Below are 18,676 nucleotides of genomic sequence, written 5' to 3' on the forward strand. Positions count from 1 at the left end.
TCCTTTTATGTAGTTTTGGCCCATTAGTTGGATACACCTACATTTCTTTTTTTTACAAGGTACCTCTTTGTAAGATCATGCATTGCCCTCTGTGATACACCCACTTCTAATAACTCTAGTTCATACAAACTTAAAACTGAAAAACCATCCATTAGACATCTTGCCTTAAGAATAATATTTGTATGTCAGAAGAGGGTACCACATAAAAGAGTCATCAGTCAATAATTGACATTATGCCCTGTCTGTTGGTTCTCCCATATAGACTGGTTTCCATGTATATTCCAGTCACTGGAGTACCAGGTACAACAATCCCAGAAGCTGGCAGAAATGTACAGAGAACAGGTGATACAGCTGGAGGATGAACTAGCCAGGATCCGTGAGGAGGGCGATGTCACCAGAGAGGTCTTCAAAGTAAGTGCAAGAGAACCAGTTAATGGAATGAATAAGCTCTTTACCTCTGAAAATTTAGACTTTATGCTATGAACAGGTAACAGTTTTTTGCTCAGATTCTAATTTCCTTTCAAATAAAGTTTTTTTTTACTTGTTTCTCTTTCTTGTGATTATTAAGTTATAATCTCAACATGCCAATGAAGGTACTTGGTGCTGAATCTGTCCTTATCCCTAAATCATTCCTAGCTTAACTACATGCACTCAGTGAAAAGACTTTTCAGTGTAAGTGGATTAGCTCCCTTTTTCATCTTGTGTAAGTCATTGATACATGGCATAGTGATATAAATCTTGTGTAAGTCATTGATATATGGCAGTCATATAAATCTTGTTTAAGTCATTGATACATGGCATAATCATATTAATATTGTGTAAGTCATTGAAATATGGCAATAGTCATATAAATCTTGTGTCTTGGAATGTAATTGTGTTGAAACCATGTTTCTTCTTTCACTCACTGACCCTGATTTTTGAATCCCAAACCAAAAGGCTTCATCCTAACCCAAAGTGCAAGCCATCGACAAAGTTTGGTCTAGGTGTGTCATGTGGAACTCGTGTTAGAGAGTCTACCTCAGATGCGGGATGTCGTGGAATCGATCCCTGGCCGAGTCTAACCAAAGACTTATAAAAATGGTACTAACAGCTGCCACGCTTAGCGCTCAGCATTAAGAGGTTAATGTTAGGACTGGTCTGCCTGGTGTCCGGATAATGTGACTGGGTGGGACATCATGCTACATGTCTGTAGCATGATGCCCCAGTGCTAAACATCACTATAAACTGCCTCACTGCAGATATCATAGCGATATGACTGAAAAATCGTCAAAACTACCTTAACAAATCCAAATCACACGCACAAGATTAATATGACTGGCATATATCAATGACTTAAACAAGATTTATATGTCTGTGCCATATATCAATGACTTGCACAAGATTAATATGACTATGCCGCATATCAATGACTTACACAAGATTAATATGACTGCCATATATCAATGACTTACACAAGATTTATATGACTAGGCCATGTATCAGTGACTTACACAAGATTAATACAACTGCCATATATCAATGACATACACAAGATTAATATGACTGCCATTTATCAGTCACTTTCACAAGATTAATATGACTGCCATATATCAATGACTTTCACAAGATTCATATGACTGCCATTTATCAATGACTTGCAAAAGATTAATATGACTGCCATGTATCAATGACTTACACAAGATCAATATGACTATGCCATGTATCAATGACTTACACAAGATTGATATGACTGCCATTTATCAATGACTTGCAAAAGATTAATATGACTGCCATGTATCAATGACTTACACAAGATCAATATGACTATGCCATGTATCAGTGACTTACACAAGATTGATATGACTGCCATTTATCAATGACTTGCAAAAGATTAATATGACTGCCATGTATCAATGACTTACACAAGATTTATGACTATGCCTTGTATCAATGACTTACACAAGATTAATATGACTGACATTTATCAATGACTTACACAAGATTTATGACTGCCTTGTATCAATGACTTACACAAAATTTATATGACTATGCCTTGTATCAATGACTTACACAAGATTGATATGACTATTCCATATATCAATGACTTACACAAGATTAATATGACTGCCATTTGTCAATCACTTACACAAGATTGATATGACTATGCCATGTATCAGTGACTTACACAAGATTAATATGACTGCCATGTATCAATGACTTACACAAGGATTATATGACTGTGCCATTTATCAATGACTTACACGAGATTTATATGACTATGCCATGTATCAATCATTTACACAAGATTAATATCACTATGCCATTTATCAATGACCTGCACAAGATTTATATGACTGTGCCATATATGACTTACACAAGGTTTATATGACTATGCTATGTATCGCTGACTTACACAAGACTAATATGACTGCTTTGTATCAATGATTTACACAAGATTTATATAACTATGCCATATATCAATGACCTACACACGATTTATATGACTGTGCCATTTATCAATGACTTAGACAAGATTTATGTGACTATGCCATGTATCTTGACTTAGACAAGATTAATATGGCTGCCATTTATCAATGACTTGCATAAGATTAATATGAATGTGCCATGTATCAATGACTTAAACAAGATTAATATGACTGCCATTTATCAATGACTTACACAAGATAATTATGACTGCTATTTATCAATGACTTACACAGGATTAATATGACTATGCCATTTATCAATGACTTGCATAAGATTGTGACTGTCATGTATCAGTACTATGCCATATATCAATGATATTTATCATCAGTGAATAAATTCATACAGTAATTTAATTTGCCTAATTACAACCTAGGATCGTGGAGAAAAAATGTCCAAAAGGTTACAGCTAATGAATCAACGATACCAGGATCTTGAGAGGCGGAGGAACCTGGAAGTAGAAGGTTTTAAAACTGATATCAAAAATCTTAGAACAAGGTTGAAAGAGGTCGAAAGGCAACTTTATAAGGTAAGTTAAACAGTGCTCATGTATTGATTGATCAGTATCATGATAACTGAGATATTGTCTTAATTTAGCAATTTTCAAGATCAATGACCAATATCAGAAGTGATTTTTTACTAAGTAAGTATGCTTAACAGGAACTATAGCTTTCTTCAGTATTTATTTCTTGCAAGAACTCTATATTCTTTCTGTCCCAGAGAACATTAAATGGACAACTTAAATTTTGCTTGACTTATATAAACACATATTAAATCAAGAAAAAGATCAAAATTTGATTGCATGACATTTTTCTAGCATAGTTTTGGTTAGTACAGAAAAACAAATATGAATAATCATTCATTGTTATAATAATAAACTAAAATGCAATTTATTTTTTATTTGATTTGATATAGTAAATGACTTAAATGATCTCTTTTTGTAGGTTACTCTCGGTTTCTCCGAAGATATGGACCTGAAGAGGCCAGACGATATTGACATGCAGATTCTGAGAAATGTACGAGCCACCTCAGGGAGATCAAAGAAATTAGTTGGAGAACTTAAGAACCTTAAAGCTAAAATCTACGGAATTGAAAGTGATCTTAAACACTTGTGATTCTGTGGGATAAGGCGGTCTTTATTATGATCATATGACTTCAAATAACTATTTCTTTGTCATTCATAGCAATGTGAAGAATATAAATCAATATGGTAATTTTACCTCATAAATGTCCTTATTTTGGTTGTGTGTTATATTTTTACGTGCTTTATATAAGCAATTCGAAAGGGATGTGTTTCTGATTTAATTGAATGAAAGATAAAAGGGACTTTACAGCACTGAAAATGGTTACCAACTTGGAGCCAACGATCTGGTTTCAATCCAGTTATAAAATATATACTTTTAAGAATTATTTTCACTTTAGAATTTTCAGTATTTATTTCATGCGAGAAAAGTCGGACACTGTTTATGTGATTATGATTAAAAATCAAGAAGGTCAAAGAATAAAAAAGTAATGCTTTGAAGAAGAAAAAAAACATTTAACAAAACACTAAATTTAGTAGTTCTCTGATAGCTTAAAAGTGGATATTTGCCCAGGATAGTGATTTTGAAATTGTCATTCTTGGTCTTCTTAAAGATGTTATTGGTAATATTTTCACTTTTGCTTCAGCCAAATTTTTGTGGATCTTTTCTCAAATTGAAGTATAATACATGCTCATGAACACTTAGTTCTTCATAGAACTTAAGTCTGTAGCTTTTGAGTATATCTCGTTGGTGTATTTTTAATTTCACGGAACATTCATTCGTTAATCTTAAATGTAAAGGTTGATTTGTTAGCATTTTTGTCATAACTTTTATATTATTTTGTACAGATCATATTTTGAGAATATAGATGCATTGATGTCTGTATATATCATGTTTGAAAGTTCCTGTGTAATAATGTACTAAGCTGTGGCAGGAGACTGGAATTTCAGAATATAATAAAACCTTTATGTACATGCATATAGACTTTACGTTGGAGACACAGAGAAATTTTGTATTTTTAAATTTTAAAGTACCTATATTACATTGTATTTTAGCTATATCTTGTTTTTTAGTTCACGTGTATGAAATACATACATTTCAAAGTATATACCTCAGAATTGCTAATGAAACATTCTTAACTGGAAACCATTGGTATTGCATAGCTGCCAACCCTCACGAATTTGGTGTGAATTTCACGACTTTTTCAGCGATTCACGAATTCACGCCGTAAGACAAAAATTCACGAAATTTTCGATCCTCAGTTATTTTAAATCTTTAATAAAATAACCGATTTCCCGTTAGGCGCTAGTCATGATATTCGCAGTTGCCGAAACGGTCCGGTACCGCTGGTCACGATATTAGTAGATCTACAGCCGATTAGTACAGTTGGCCCGGTCGCAAGCATTTTAGCCTATTTTAATCTATATGTATAAGAGTAGTTTTACAAATGCTTTTGAGAGAAACTGGGGCCTAACCGGAAATTTGCTCCGTGCATGCGTCAAAACACTGATTCGAGTTACCGTTCAGCATCGCATGTAAGATTTTGAAAATGTCTTCACCGCCAAGGAAAAAGAAATGTATTACTCAAAAAGTGAAGTTTAATTTGGAATATATCAAAAATTGGCCGTGCATTCCGCCATTAAACATTGATATTCATTCATGCTTCTTGCATTCAGTGTGCACTCGAAGAGACGATGTGAGGAAGAATGTCGGTTGCAAAAAACACGTAGAAGTTGGGAAAATTAAGAATTCGCAGATTTCAGCTCTGGAATATTTTAAACCATTGGTGGAAGACCCGCAGGCTACCAACGCTTAAGCATTATTTGTGAGTTTTCTTGTGTCGAACACAATCTACCTTTATCAGCTGGAGACCATGCTAAACATTTGTTCTGACATATGTTCCCGGACTCGAAAATCGCTTCCAAATTTTCCTGTGGAAGAACCAAAAATGCTGCAGCTCCTGTGCATTCCTCACAGCAACAGTGACAGCGAGAGAGTATTTTCTTTAGTGAGGAAAAATAAGACAGACTTTAAGGCCTCCTTAGCTGCAGAAAATTTGTCAGCAATTTTAGTCCCCAAGATCAACCAGCAGGCAAGAAGTCGGAACTGTTTAGAAAACAAATTTACGATCAAGCAGTTGAGGAAGTTCAAGTCTGCCACAGTATCATGTCTTGATAAATAAATATTTCTGCATATATATAGTGTTTTATTTTTATTTTGCGAACTTGATATAGTGTAGTATTGACGGTCGGAGTAGTCAGAGTGGATGGAGTTATTGTCAGTATTATTCACGAATTCGTGTCCAAATTCACGACTTTTTATCCCTATTTTCACTAATTGTGAGCCTGGAAGGTTGGCAGCTATGGTATTGGTCTCTACAATGAAAACAAGTTTTAAAAAATACGATTTTTTATTGACTAAAGAATAAAACTTTTTTGACAAACTTGCTGGAGTTTTTAAAGTAGGGTTACACTTAGAGAGTGCAGGGCATGGTGCCCCACTTCAGGAGGGCAGGGTATAGTGCCCCAACATGGGATGCAGGGTATGGTGCCCCACCTTGGGAAGGCATTGTATTGGACCCCACCATGAGAGGGCAGGGTATGGCACCCTACTAAAAACAGTTAGGTATAACACTATTATCTTTAATACTAAATTCATCCTTTTTTTAAAAACAAAACTAGTTTTTAACCATTTAGTTTTAAAATACATCGGAACTTTATATTATCTTTAACAAGCACCTTGTCTATCAAGAGCATAATGTTAACATTTGGTTTAATGTGTGAAAGTATTTTCTAGGGCATGATGATTTTGGTTGAAGTTCCTCGATATGGTCATTAGTCCCAAGTTGAGGAATATACCTACATCATACTTGGTTGTAAAATTAGTAAGTGCTGGCCTTTTACAGTCATGTACCCCTACTTGCCCTCCAACCCTTTTTGCATGGCCATTGAAACATATTTATTAAATTTTTTGTAAAAGGTTTTTCGGTATCAGTGGTCATTAGTGTCAAACAAGTCCCAGTGGTCATGAGTGTCATAAAAGTCCCAATGGTTATGAATGTCAAATAAGTCCCAATAGCCACAAGTGTCCCAGTGACCATGGTTATCAAATAAATCTCAGTGGCCACAATTGTCAAATAAGTCCCAATGGCCACGAGTGTCAAATAAGTCCCAATGGCCACAAGTGTCAAATAAGTCCCAATATTAGTGAATGTCCTATAGGGGGCGCTCACCAGTTAATATGTACTTTTGAGAGAGTGACGTATGTAAGGTGAAGTAGTTCGCATTTAAAACATGCACAATGGAGAGAATGTTGGCATACCTCTATGCTACATTAATGTAATGTGAATGATATTTCTTTGGATATTGTACTTTTGGAAATTTTACATGATTTAAGCACACTGTTAACTAAAATGACTGCTCCCTTGTGTTAAAAAATCAGCCTGAATTAGTCTAAAGTACACTGTACACAGCAGCTATTAAAATAGGGGAAATGAATTTTGCCAGACTAGACAATACCAGCTTCTGAAAGTGCAATGAATGAATTACCAAATATATAAAATGTAAAATAAAGTTATCAGCTCTTTTTTATACAATTTACCTCTGAAGTTCAGGAAGTGAAAATGACCAAGTAGAGTTAGCACTTTTTTGAAAGGTGCACATCTGAAGTAAGGTCAAGCTGTATACTCTATAACCCATAGTACACCCATCAATCATACACCAAAATAAAAGGAATTAAAGGTTCTTTGAATTATACCTAAGATATACAAGGTCTTTTTTTAAACAGCCAGTATAACCAGTGAGGAAAGCCAGGGAAATTCTTTTTCTTAAAAATCATAACCCTATGCAAAATACGAAACTGTAGAGCGCCACCATAAGTCTAAAATCCTGGAAGTGATACTTATCATACTTGAAGTGTAAAATCCAGAAGCATTGCCATTTTATATCTACCCACCCACCCTCTGACTAAACAAGGATGAAGCCATTTGAAATTGAAAATCTATCAGAATCACTCGAGGAAATTCCTTGTGATTTTTTTTGATAAATTCCAGGCCTTGTTTGTATTATAAATGTATTTAAGTTAATGGAAGTGCTGAATTGGGTACTGATTTTTTTTATTACATACATTATTATTGTGTACCCAGGAATTTTGTAATAACTCTTGTACATAGTGTATCTGATCATTCTGTCCATTATTTAATGTAAATAACATTATGAATTTGCCATCACTTTATATGATGGCAGATCTATTCTGTCCATTATTTAATGTAAATAGTATTATGAATTTGCCATCACTTTATATGACGGCAGATCTATTCTGTTTAATATTGCATTCTGTTCTGTCATGTAGATAACGAGATGGATATCTGTTTACCTGAGGCATTCTGACTTACTGTCATGTAGATAACGATATTTATATGTTTACCTGAGGCATCTGATTACATCCATTTATTGATACTGTGATATTTATATGTAATATAGTTATATATTACTAAAGTAGAACGGTCTTTTTAAATAAAAATAGAAGAGTAGTCACAAGAGTTTGTTGTTGCTGCAAAAAAAATTTTGCTTCTCATAAATTTTGAAGATAATACACATAAATTTTGAGAGGAAAACAACAGTTTTCATAGAATCTATTTAAGATGGTATCTTTAGAATGTTTAATATTGTTTAAAGTATTTTAGTCACTGTGTTCTGGTTCAAGAAATGCACAGCTTCATTGTGGTATGAAGCTGAGTTTTTCCACCTGCATTGTTATGACCACAGATGACTAGTTAGTTTCATCCTGTATAATTGAGATCTTTTCCAATAATGATATGCAAGGGAGTTCATCCACTACTTAATATATCCAGTCCTCTAGTGATAACAAGATGTTTGCCAGAAATCTTGCAACAAAAATGTTAAAAGGTTACCTGATTGTCAAGCTATAAGTTGGACAAGAGTGGCCTCCCCTTGGATAGACGGTTGGTTGTTCTGGGGTATGATGCCATTTTTCATCACAAGATGGGCTGTACGTGGTGGCCAGTATAACTGGTGGAGGAGGAACCTGGGAAGAACCACCTACCCAAAGGAAGCTAATGGCAGACTTTCTCACGTACCCGCTTTGGCCGAGCCCGAGACTCAAACCCACACAGACAAAGGTGAGATGGCAGTGATCCATAATGGTGAGTGCTTTAGACCACTCGGCCACTCGTGATCCCAGATAGAGAATTGGCACTTTAATCCCATCAGTCAAATTCAACATCTAAGGTATTACTATGTATCAGAGGGAAGCCATTACAGGTGTATTTGAGTGAAAGGTCTCTATTTGCACAAAATTGCTTATTTATCAGTCCGTTCACGTTGTGTGCTCCCCTTGTCTCGATCAAGCAGGAACTGTGTTCAGATTTGAACAACTTAATTTTGATTGGATGCAGTGGCTGCCACCACATCCAATAAAATTCAGAGACCCAAAGCACAGAAATATCTGCCTGATATAGATAGGGTTATCATATCGGAATCTCGGCTAGCGAAGATAGGAAAGAGTATCAACTGCTGTCTTATAGTTGTGGGACTGCTGAAACAAAGAATGGTTTGCATTCCAGCTCATTGCATGTCAGATTCTAGCGCAGATTTACCTGAAGATTTAGGGGTGAATGTACGGTTGAATATTAATCTTAACTAGGATGTGGTGGACGTGGATGTGGATTTATTAATTATGACACCACTGTAGAAAATCCCAAACAAGATGGTAGAGTCTGGGGATTAGGTAGTCGGTTGCCTTTTGATGTAATTGATGACAGTTGAGTTGATGCACAGAATGAGATCACCCTATCCAGACAGTGGAAAGGTATTCACGGTGGCTTTCATCTTCAGGAGATTTATCTAATACAAGCACTCTTGCAAAGGTTAAGACACGCTCATTTATCTTCCTATGAGAAATGATGTGTGGCAGTTTATCCTTGTATGAGAAACCTACTGTGAACATTGGGAGGCCTTCTTATTTGTTGCGATGGTACCTCCTATAATTGGAACCCTTATCATTGGTTTTTTTGTGGAGAGTTTTGGCCGTCAATATGGGTTGCAGAGTGCTCTGTGGGGAACTGGTTCACGGCTACATCAAGAAGACCCAAGAAACAAATAGATTTCCATGCCAAGACAAGGCTCTTCTGATGGAAGTGGGTAGGAACCACTTCTGTGGTCAATAGTGGACATTACAAGGAGCAGACAATCTCAAAACCAACAGGATTTTTGACTGAATGAAATCAGTGTTGTCATTGATAACAAGGAATGCAGACGCAGAAAGAAAAAAAAAGATTGTTTTGCTACAAAGAGATGCTCATATTACTTTTCGCAAGTAAGGTCTCCCGTCCAAATGGTCATTGGGATTGATCTCTGGGTGTTCATGCTGAATTCTGATGTTTCATTGTGTCATGAGATCAGCGATCTTGAACAGGCCTGGAGTAAGACACCAGTAGGTGGAGGAGTTTAACTACTTTTTGTGAGGAGGTTGTATATTCTGGTGAAAGCATTGGGTCATCAGGCAGAGTGTCTTTCATTCTGTGGTGAAAGGTGCAGACCTCCACCGACCAAGGTATCAGGGAAAATGCAACATGGGTAAGGAGTTGATTTCTTTGAGAACATTGTCGTAAAGACCAGCTAGGTGAAATCGAATGTTTTCTTATCGTGTTATCATCAGGGCTGCTGGGCTAGCACGAGGTTTGTCCCTTTGATGGCCTGTTTTGTGGCCTCTATATGACCATTAAAGAACGCCTGGAAAATGGACGGTACATTCTAAGGATGGACTTGTGATGGCAACGTGGACGTGGATACTAGGGCATCTATTTCTGCGAGCTAGAGCTTATCAGTCATAGCTATGGAATCAGAGAGTGAGTGTTGAGCTGCCGTCCTGAGTATAGAAGTCGTACATGAGAATGAATTCTAGATATGAATGAGAAAGACTATGCTTAGGTTGCTGAAATACAGTCATCGAGAGTAATATGATCATGGAGGCCGTTACTGCGATGTTGTGAACTGATTGTTGTTTGTCGAAAAGATGTTTAGACCTGTTTTGTCTTTGTCGAGAGCTTGGACTTTATTGTAATCGTCCAGCATGCGTGACTTGTAAATAGAATCAAATTAAAGTTGATGGGAGATGCCATTTTGACAAGAAAGGCCTCTTGGTCCTCGGATCTTGAATTTATCCTCGATAGCAATCTAGAAAGACAGTAATTCGACCAGACTGTTGTAGCCGTTTGAAAATAAGCTGGCTTTCTAAGGTTTTTTGGGGGGAGGGGGGTATCGATGGATGTAGTAATTCTGTCTATTGACGTAGTAGAAGCAGAATGTTATTTCAGCTGATGCACGGGAGAATTGGTCTTACGATGAGGTGTATATAATCGTCCTTCTAATGTAAAAAAAACACAAAAAAACGCGGTATTTGCGAGGGCTGGAGTAAGTGCGATCTTCAAAGTAACTAACGAAGCATGAGATTTCGGCACTAGTCTCGCTATTGATGGGGAGAGAACTCGTGCTTGGTTTACATGTTGACAACTGGCGATATTTTAGCATATTATTACTGAAAAAAGCCAGAAAACAAGGTTGATGTGTTTTTCTTCTTCTTTCGTTTTTTATGGGGGATGGATTGGATTTGTAGGATAATGGCTGTATAGTATTAATTGGAGCATCTTTTTTTCCCTCAGATCATTTGTTCTTTGATTTGATTTCTTAGACAAAATGTCAAAATATATACATTTGGTCTTTTCGATGTTCAGGTTTTTGATCGGAGCGAGGCAGTATTAAATGAAAAGTTCTCTTTTTTATGCCCCATTCTACTAATTTTGAAAGGGGGTTGGGGCTTCATTAGGTCCTTAACATCCATACGTCCTCTATTCGGCCCTTAAATCTTGTAGGCACAAATACTCGAGAAGTATTTAGCATGATTGAAAATTGGTGGTGGACATGATTCAAACCGTAAGTAGACGATGTTATTAAATGCTCATGCTGCCTTAATAATCTGGGGATGTATCTTTTTCTTTTTTTAAAAAAAAAAAACAAGATGGAGGCATATTACAAAACTATTGTGCTCTTTGGATTGTCGTTGTGTTTGTGTGTTTGTGCTTGTGTGTGTGATTTGCATGTTTAATGTAGCTTTAACAATTTTTCAGTCGAATCCCCACTATATCTGCATTGTGACAGTTTATAGTGATGTCTAGCACTGGGGCATCATGTCCCACCCAGTCGCATTATCCTGACAACAGGCCGACCAGTCCTAACACTAACCTCTTCATGCCGAACGCAAAGCGAGGCAGCTGCTTGTACCACTTTTATAAGTATTTGATATGACTCTGCCATAGTTCGAACCCACGACATCCAGTATCAGAGGTGGACGCTCTAACCACTTAGGTCACCGGATAACCAGCTGTGAAAACTAGCTCCTGTTACTTATATTTTAAGAACCAGTGAAAGTCTTGTTATCACTACTCTTCTTGTATGGGTGGTAATACCAACATGTATGGGTGGTAATATCAACATGTATGGGTGATAATATCAACATGTATGGGTGGTAGTTATATTAACTTGTATTGGTGGTAAAATCAACATGTATGGATGGTGGTGATATCAACATGTATGGATGATGGTAATATCAACTTGTATATGTGGTAATATCAACTTGTGTGGGTGGTAATATCAACATGTATGGGCGGTAATATCAACATAGGGTAATAATTGCTAAATGACTTCTTATGACGTGCCTATCTGACATCTAATATAGCCACCATGGCGGTCACCTTGAAAATTCTTGTTGCTGCTCCTCTTCCTGAATGGATGATCGCCATCTTTAATTATTTTGGTCGTTACTGCCGACTGGATAATCATACTGACACGTGGTTTTCATCAAATGAGATCCATGGATGTATTGTTGAACCTATATTAAAATAATGCCTTTTTTTAAAAACGGCCAACTTGACTATTTTGTTATTGCTGAAGAATATCAGCGATGGTTGCAACGCTAAGCAGTGAATAAGAAGAAACGGTCTATATTGGATTCCCGATAATGGTTTTTAGTCCTTTCGAGCGATTCTTGTCTCAGATACTATGGCTCGTTTGAGTCACATGAGCTGGCTTTTAGACGTGTCAGTCTGTCATTCAAGGAGTTGTGTATTTTCAAAACTTGGTAAGCAATGAATAAATAAATTTAGTTTGCATTTGGATCGTATCTCCATTTGAAGTGTTCTTGTTTGAATGCATTTGGACCATATCTCCATTCGAAGTGTTCTTGTTTCTATGCATTTAGACCATATCTCCATTCGAAGTGTTCTTGTTTCTATGCATTTGGACCATATCTCCATTCGAAGTGTTCTTGTTTCTATGCATTTGGACCATATCTCCATTTGAAGTGTTCTTTTTTCGATGCATTTGGACCCTGTCTCCGTTTGAAGTGTTCTTGTTTCGATGCGTTTGGACCCTGTCTCCGTTTGAAGTGTTCTTGTTTCGATGCATTTGGACCCTGTCTCCGTTTGAAGTGTTCTTGTTTCGATACATTTGGATCCTGTCTCCGTTTGAAGTGTTCTTGTTTCGATGCATTTGGACCATATCTCCGTTTGAAGTGTTCTGGTTTCTATGCATTTGGACCATATCTCCGTTTGAAGTGTTCTGGTTTCTATGCATTTGGACCATATCTCCGTTTGAAGTGTTCTGATTTCTATGCATTTGGACCATATCTCCGTTTGAAGTGTTCTGGTTTCTATGCATTTGGACCATATCTCCGTTTGAAGTGTTCTTGTTGCCATGCATTTGGACCATATCTCCATTCGAAGTGTTCTTGTTGCCATGCATTTGGACCATGTCTCCATTCGAAGTGTTCTTGTTGCCATGCATTTGGACCATATCTGCATTCGAAGTGTTCTTGTTTCTAAGCATTTAGACCATATCTCCATTTGAAATGTTCTAGTTTATATGCATTTGGACCATATCTCTACTTGAAGTGTTCTTGTTTCTATGCATTTCCTTATTTTGATTTACTGTTGAACCCAAACAAAACAACAACAAAAAACCACTTCATCAAGGTAACTTTCATTCGGTCTATCCATATTCAGATTTCCTGTTTATATGTTCACGCTTTTTGAATGTATGTAATGTTGATTCTGTTTTTGTAGTGAAAACCTTGTTGGCAAGAATATAAATAAACCATTTAAGAAGTGGGGATGATTGATCTAGTGCGTTCGCTCTGGCCGTTCACTGCAATATCATCTCAGTCCTTATTTAATTATGTAATTCGACATTCATCCTATTATAACATTTCACACATTTCTAAAGTTCTGTGGCTTTGTGACGGCAGTTACGCATAGTTTTGTAGCAAAGAAGAGACTCTCTCTCTCTCTCTCTCTCTCTCTCTGCATGTGTACATTTGTAAAAATAAAAAAAATGTGGTAGGAAGAACAATGATAGGAACCCAGGAATGGTTGATAAGGAATTGAGGAAGGTAGAAAGTACATTATTGTCACACCCTCTGGTCCTATTATTGTAATTGTATAATTGATTAATGTATGGGTGGGTGGGTAAGTTGTTTGCTTGATCGTCCATTTGGTTGATTGACTCCTTCGTTCGTTTTTGTTAGTATTATCTCGTTCATTAGTTCATTTTAATTTTCGTCTACTCCTTTACCTTAATTATTGCAAGATTGTAAAATAATTTGTGACATTATATATATTATTATGAATATATCTATCTATCTAACTATCTATCTATCTATCTAACTATCTATATATATATATATTATGAATCACAATGTCGTCATTTCTATCCATCTAACAATTCCATGCAAAATATTTGTATTTTAATAGTATATAGTGCTTTGAGAATCAAGATACTGTATTTTAGTAAATTGCCTTTTGTCATGATGTGTATTAGTCCACACTGTATTACAGAATGGACAGTGCTGGACAGAATGTACTGATGGGGACATGCACTCGAGACAAACACCTAGCACGTAATGTAAAACAACAGTATCAAAATTATGTACCAGTGTCTCTGTTTTTTTCTTGCATGACAACGACAATTGATTTAAGAGATGACACTAACCATTCACGGCTAACACCCTTATCAAACAAATGTTTAAAATTTTACCCAAACACCACAAATATATTTCGTTTACACCAATGTGCTTTGCCACATTTGTAGTCTAAATAGATATTGCAGTTTGTGAGACGGGTATATTGTTGTGAGACGGGTATATTTTTGTGCGATGACTATCTGTTCTTAACTAAAGAAAATTAATAAATTATATGGTAGAGTTGTCAAGGAGCTCAAGAGATCGCTTGCATGTATAATATGTACAGTCACCTTAAACAAGATATATGGTCCGTTGCTTCGGAGTGACTGACCGCTCCATTAACTGTCATCGTCGACAGCTAAACATCGATTATCGTCGAGATTACGTCAACTGGACATAATGGCCGCTTTGATATATATCACATGAAGATAGTAATTTGACCTAGTACTGAAGTACATTTTTTACTACGGTTTGTCAGAACAAGACTTCGATTGCTGTTCTTTCTTTTTCTTCTTGGAATCTTTTTTCAATAAGGCAGGTGCAAAAGACACCACTACCGTGTGGGCACACAGATTTAACGCGGCCACAACTGCCGCACCGAGTTTTGCATGGAATCTGTGCGTTGTATCCTTACTTTTTCATTATCGATTTTCACTTATTCTTTAATATGATTATTTTATATGACACAGTGGAAAGACAGCACAATATGAAAAATATATTTGACCTTTTGAGGGGAATGAGATTTATATAAGAAATGTTTACCATAAATTAAGGGATTTTATATTTTTTATATTTTTATCTTCTTGTATACATCTTTTACGTGGCTTCAACATCGTTACATTTTATTGTTTGTTTAGTTTCTTTTGGAAGAATTTCAAGGGTGTCAGACTCATTTGCTTTGGCGGGCCAGATTTTATATTAATGTACGTCATCCTTTTTATTAACTACGATAAGCATACAAAATGTACATTTACTAGAAACCCGGTCTGCGGGCCGGACTAATAAACCTGGCGGGCCACATGTTTGACACCCACAAACTTTATATTGCAGTTCGTTACCTTTTAGAACTTTTTTTTAAAAATAGGCGCAATTAAGCCAGTGTTGTGCTGATGTGCCATTAAATCCAGGACACACACACACACACACACACATACATACAAGTACACACACACACACATACATACATACATACATACATACATACATACATACACTCTACCATATGGTATGGACCCTTTTGTAATGCCATTAGCAGACGACTTTAAGCATTGGTGATCATGTATTCGTTGAGAACAATGTGGTATTTGGAGAACATATTTCAACTAAAATGCGGCACTTTCAGCAAGCAGTGCAGATACAAATTTGCATACAAATTTAGTGTGTGCTTGCTTTTGGATTTCAACGTAGCTTTAACAACTTCTTAGTCACATCGCTACGATGTTTGCAGTGACAGTTTATAGTGATGTCTAGCACTGCTGCATCATACCTCAGACATTTAGCATCATGTCCCATCCAGTTACATTATCTTGATACCAGGCCGATCATTATGAGGCGAACAAAAAAGCTGGTCCAATCAGAACGTTGAGTTGGAAATTTTAATGTCATGTGTCCGGAATTCCTATTTAACGTGTTGTATCATAAAATGCTTGTCCTTAAAGTTCCATTTTCTAGGTCGAGATTTTAGATCGTATCTGTTGAATTAAACAGTAGTGGTTGAAAGTTATATTTTCTATGTCGAGGTTTCAGACTGTGTCGTTTGAATTACACAGAAGTGGTTGAAGTTTCAATGTCATGCATCGATAATTCCTAATTCCTAATCGGTTCAAAGAGTTTATGTTGAAAGTTCCATTTCATATGTTGAATATTTAGATTTCATCTGTTGAATTACACAGCGCTGATTGAAAATTTGATGTCCAATGTCGAGTTTTTAGATTGTATCTTCTGAATTACATGGCAGTTGTTGAAATTTTAATGTCATATGTCGGGAGTTTCAGTTTAACATATTGAATCACATTGATTGTGCTGAAAGTTCTATTTCGTATGTTGAGTTTACAGATTGTGTCTGTTGAATTACAAAGCGGTGGTTGGACATTTTATTGTGCTTGTCAGTATTGTTATTTTTATATGGTGAAATGATGTGTTGGTGTTACAAGTAACATTATACAATGTCCACATCAACAATTCAAAATAATATCGAGTATTAAGATACATCATTCGTGTATTCAATTATGAGGCGCCATTACATTTCATGCATTTACAGTTTGAAAGTTACCATTCACAGGTCGAAAATTACTATTTCATTCTTCGCTAGTGGTCGCTCTCGTGAACGGACCGCGTCATTTTTAAGCGAGGCTGCTTCTCGTTGCTGTGAAGTTCAACAGATGAAATCTAAATACTCGCCATATGAAATGGAACTTTCATCACAGTTACATTAAACGTGTGAATTAGGGATTCCCGACAGATGATAGTGAAATTTCAACCACCGCTATTTAATTCAAAATATACGCTGTAAAACGTCGACATAGGAAATAGAACTTTAAACCACCACTGTATAATTCAACATATTAAATCTAAAGTCTCGATATAGAAAAAAGAACTTTAAGGACATGCAGTTTGATCCAACACATGATATTGGATTTCTCGACATACAACATCGAAATTTTAACTGCAACTTTCTCTTTGGAACAGCTTTTGTCCGCTACGGCGCCTCATAGACCGGAGCGAATACTCAGCTCTTAATGCCGAAAGCCAAGCGAGGCAGCTGCTAGTACCATTTCTACCCGCGACCCCCTGCATCCGAGGCGGACGCTCTATCCACTAGGCATGTCATCGGAACGGTCATACAAATTTAGAATGGCTCAAATTTGAAGCAACACTCCCTTTTATGTTTTATGATTATCAATCCTTGCTTACAGTTATCGTGAAACAAAACGAACCTCTCTAGTTACAGTGCGTGTAACTTATACCTACTCTGTTTTTAGTACGTCAGTATTAAGTTTCTAATCTCTAACGATCGTAGGGGTCCCGATTGGTCGAGTGGTCTAAAGCGTTTACCATTCCGGATCACTGCCATCTCATATGTCTGGGTTCGAGTCTCAGACTCGTCTAGCGTGGGTACGTGGGAAAGCCTGCCAGTAGCTTCCTCCACCAGTTATATTGGCCGCCATAGAGCCTATCGTGTGCTGAAAAATTGCGTTATACCTTAGAAGAACATGAACAAATCAAACGATTGTAGTAATATTTGTGCACACCTGAACCTGCTGAGGTATCCAATTTCCTTTAAAAATAGCACAAAACATGTATTGTTGTTATTTGAATTCTTGGATATAAACCACCCACACTCCTCGAATTCCACGAAAATAAGTGTTTTTGGATTTGTAACGTAACTGTAACAATTTGAGTCACATCGATATTAGGTCGGCAGTGTGGCAGATTATAGTGATGTCTAGCACTGTGGCATCATGTGGCAGGTATGTGGCATCTGTCCCACCCAGTCACATTAACATGACACCATGCCGACCAGTCCTAACACTAACCTCTTATTGCTAGTAGCATTTTTACAAGTCTCTGGTATGATTCGGCTGAGGTTCGAACCCTCTACCTCCCGTATCCGAGGCGGACGCTCTAACAACTTAGGCCACCGGAGCGGTTCCCCGAAAATGAAAAAAAAAAATGTACGCAAAAAGGTGCACACTCATGAAGTCATTGTTTTGATCTGTGTCGACACAGCTGATATAAGAGATTATTTTCCAGGTGCAATGCATGACAAGTACACATTGAAGTCAGCGCCAGTGAGATTAACTAGCAACAATAAATCAGAACACAATAAATCTGCGTTTATAGTTTCCCATTAAAAGAAAAAAAAGTAGAATCCAAGATCTATTTAGAAAATTTAAACTAAGTACATAAGTTTATATATTACCGGAACAAACCACCGTACTTAATGCCCGACAGTGCATTGCGCTACACTATATATACCTTTTTCTAAATGGTTACACTGTAACCACCATAGTGACTTACAAAATCTGTCTGTGTCACAATTTAGCTACAAGAATAATGTCTACTTCACGGTTCAATCGTAAGGGTCAAGACACTGAGTAACTACGCATGGTTTCAGATTCTTGTCATTCGTATTACACGACCAATCCCAATATAAT

At 36.6% G+C, this 18,676-nt stretch overlaps 1 protein-coding gene across 2 annotated transcripts in view; it reads left to right on the plus strand.

The window, feature by feature from the left end:
- Positions 1 to 8,016, plus strand: part of LOC149803946 (coiled-coil domain-containing protein 77-like) — a 63,043-nt gene extending 55,027 nt beyond the window's left edge. For both annotated transcript variants that reach the window (XM_089953759.1, XM_089953758.1), the window contains 3 exons: positions 286 to 411; positions 2,840 to 2,992; positions 3,408 to 8,016. In XM_089953759.1, the coding sequence (XP_089809885.1) occupies positions 286 to 411; positions 2,840 to 2,992; positions 3,408 to 3,578 (450 nt within the window). In that variant the 3' untranslated portion in view covers positions 3,579 to 8,016. The remainder of the gene's footprint in view (positions 1 to 285; positions 412 to 2,839; positions 2,993 to 3,407) is intronic.
- The last annotated feature ends 10,660 nt before the right edge of the window (positions 8,017 to 18,676 follow it).

The sequence above is a fragment of the Sinohyriopsis cumingii genome, chromosome 3 (genome assembly GCF_028554795.1).
Source record: "Sinohyriopsis cumingii isolate HCF-2022 chromosome 3, ASM2855479v2, whole genome shotgun sequence".
Taxonomy (NCBI): domain Eukaryota; kingdom Metazoa; phylum Mollusca; class Bivalvia; order Unionida; family Unionidae; genus Sinohyriopsis; species Sinohyriopsis cumingii.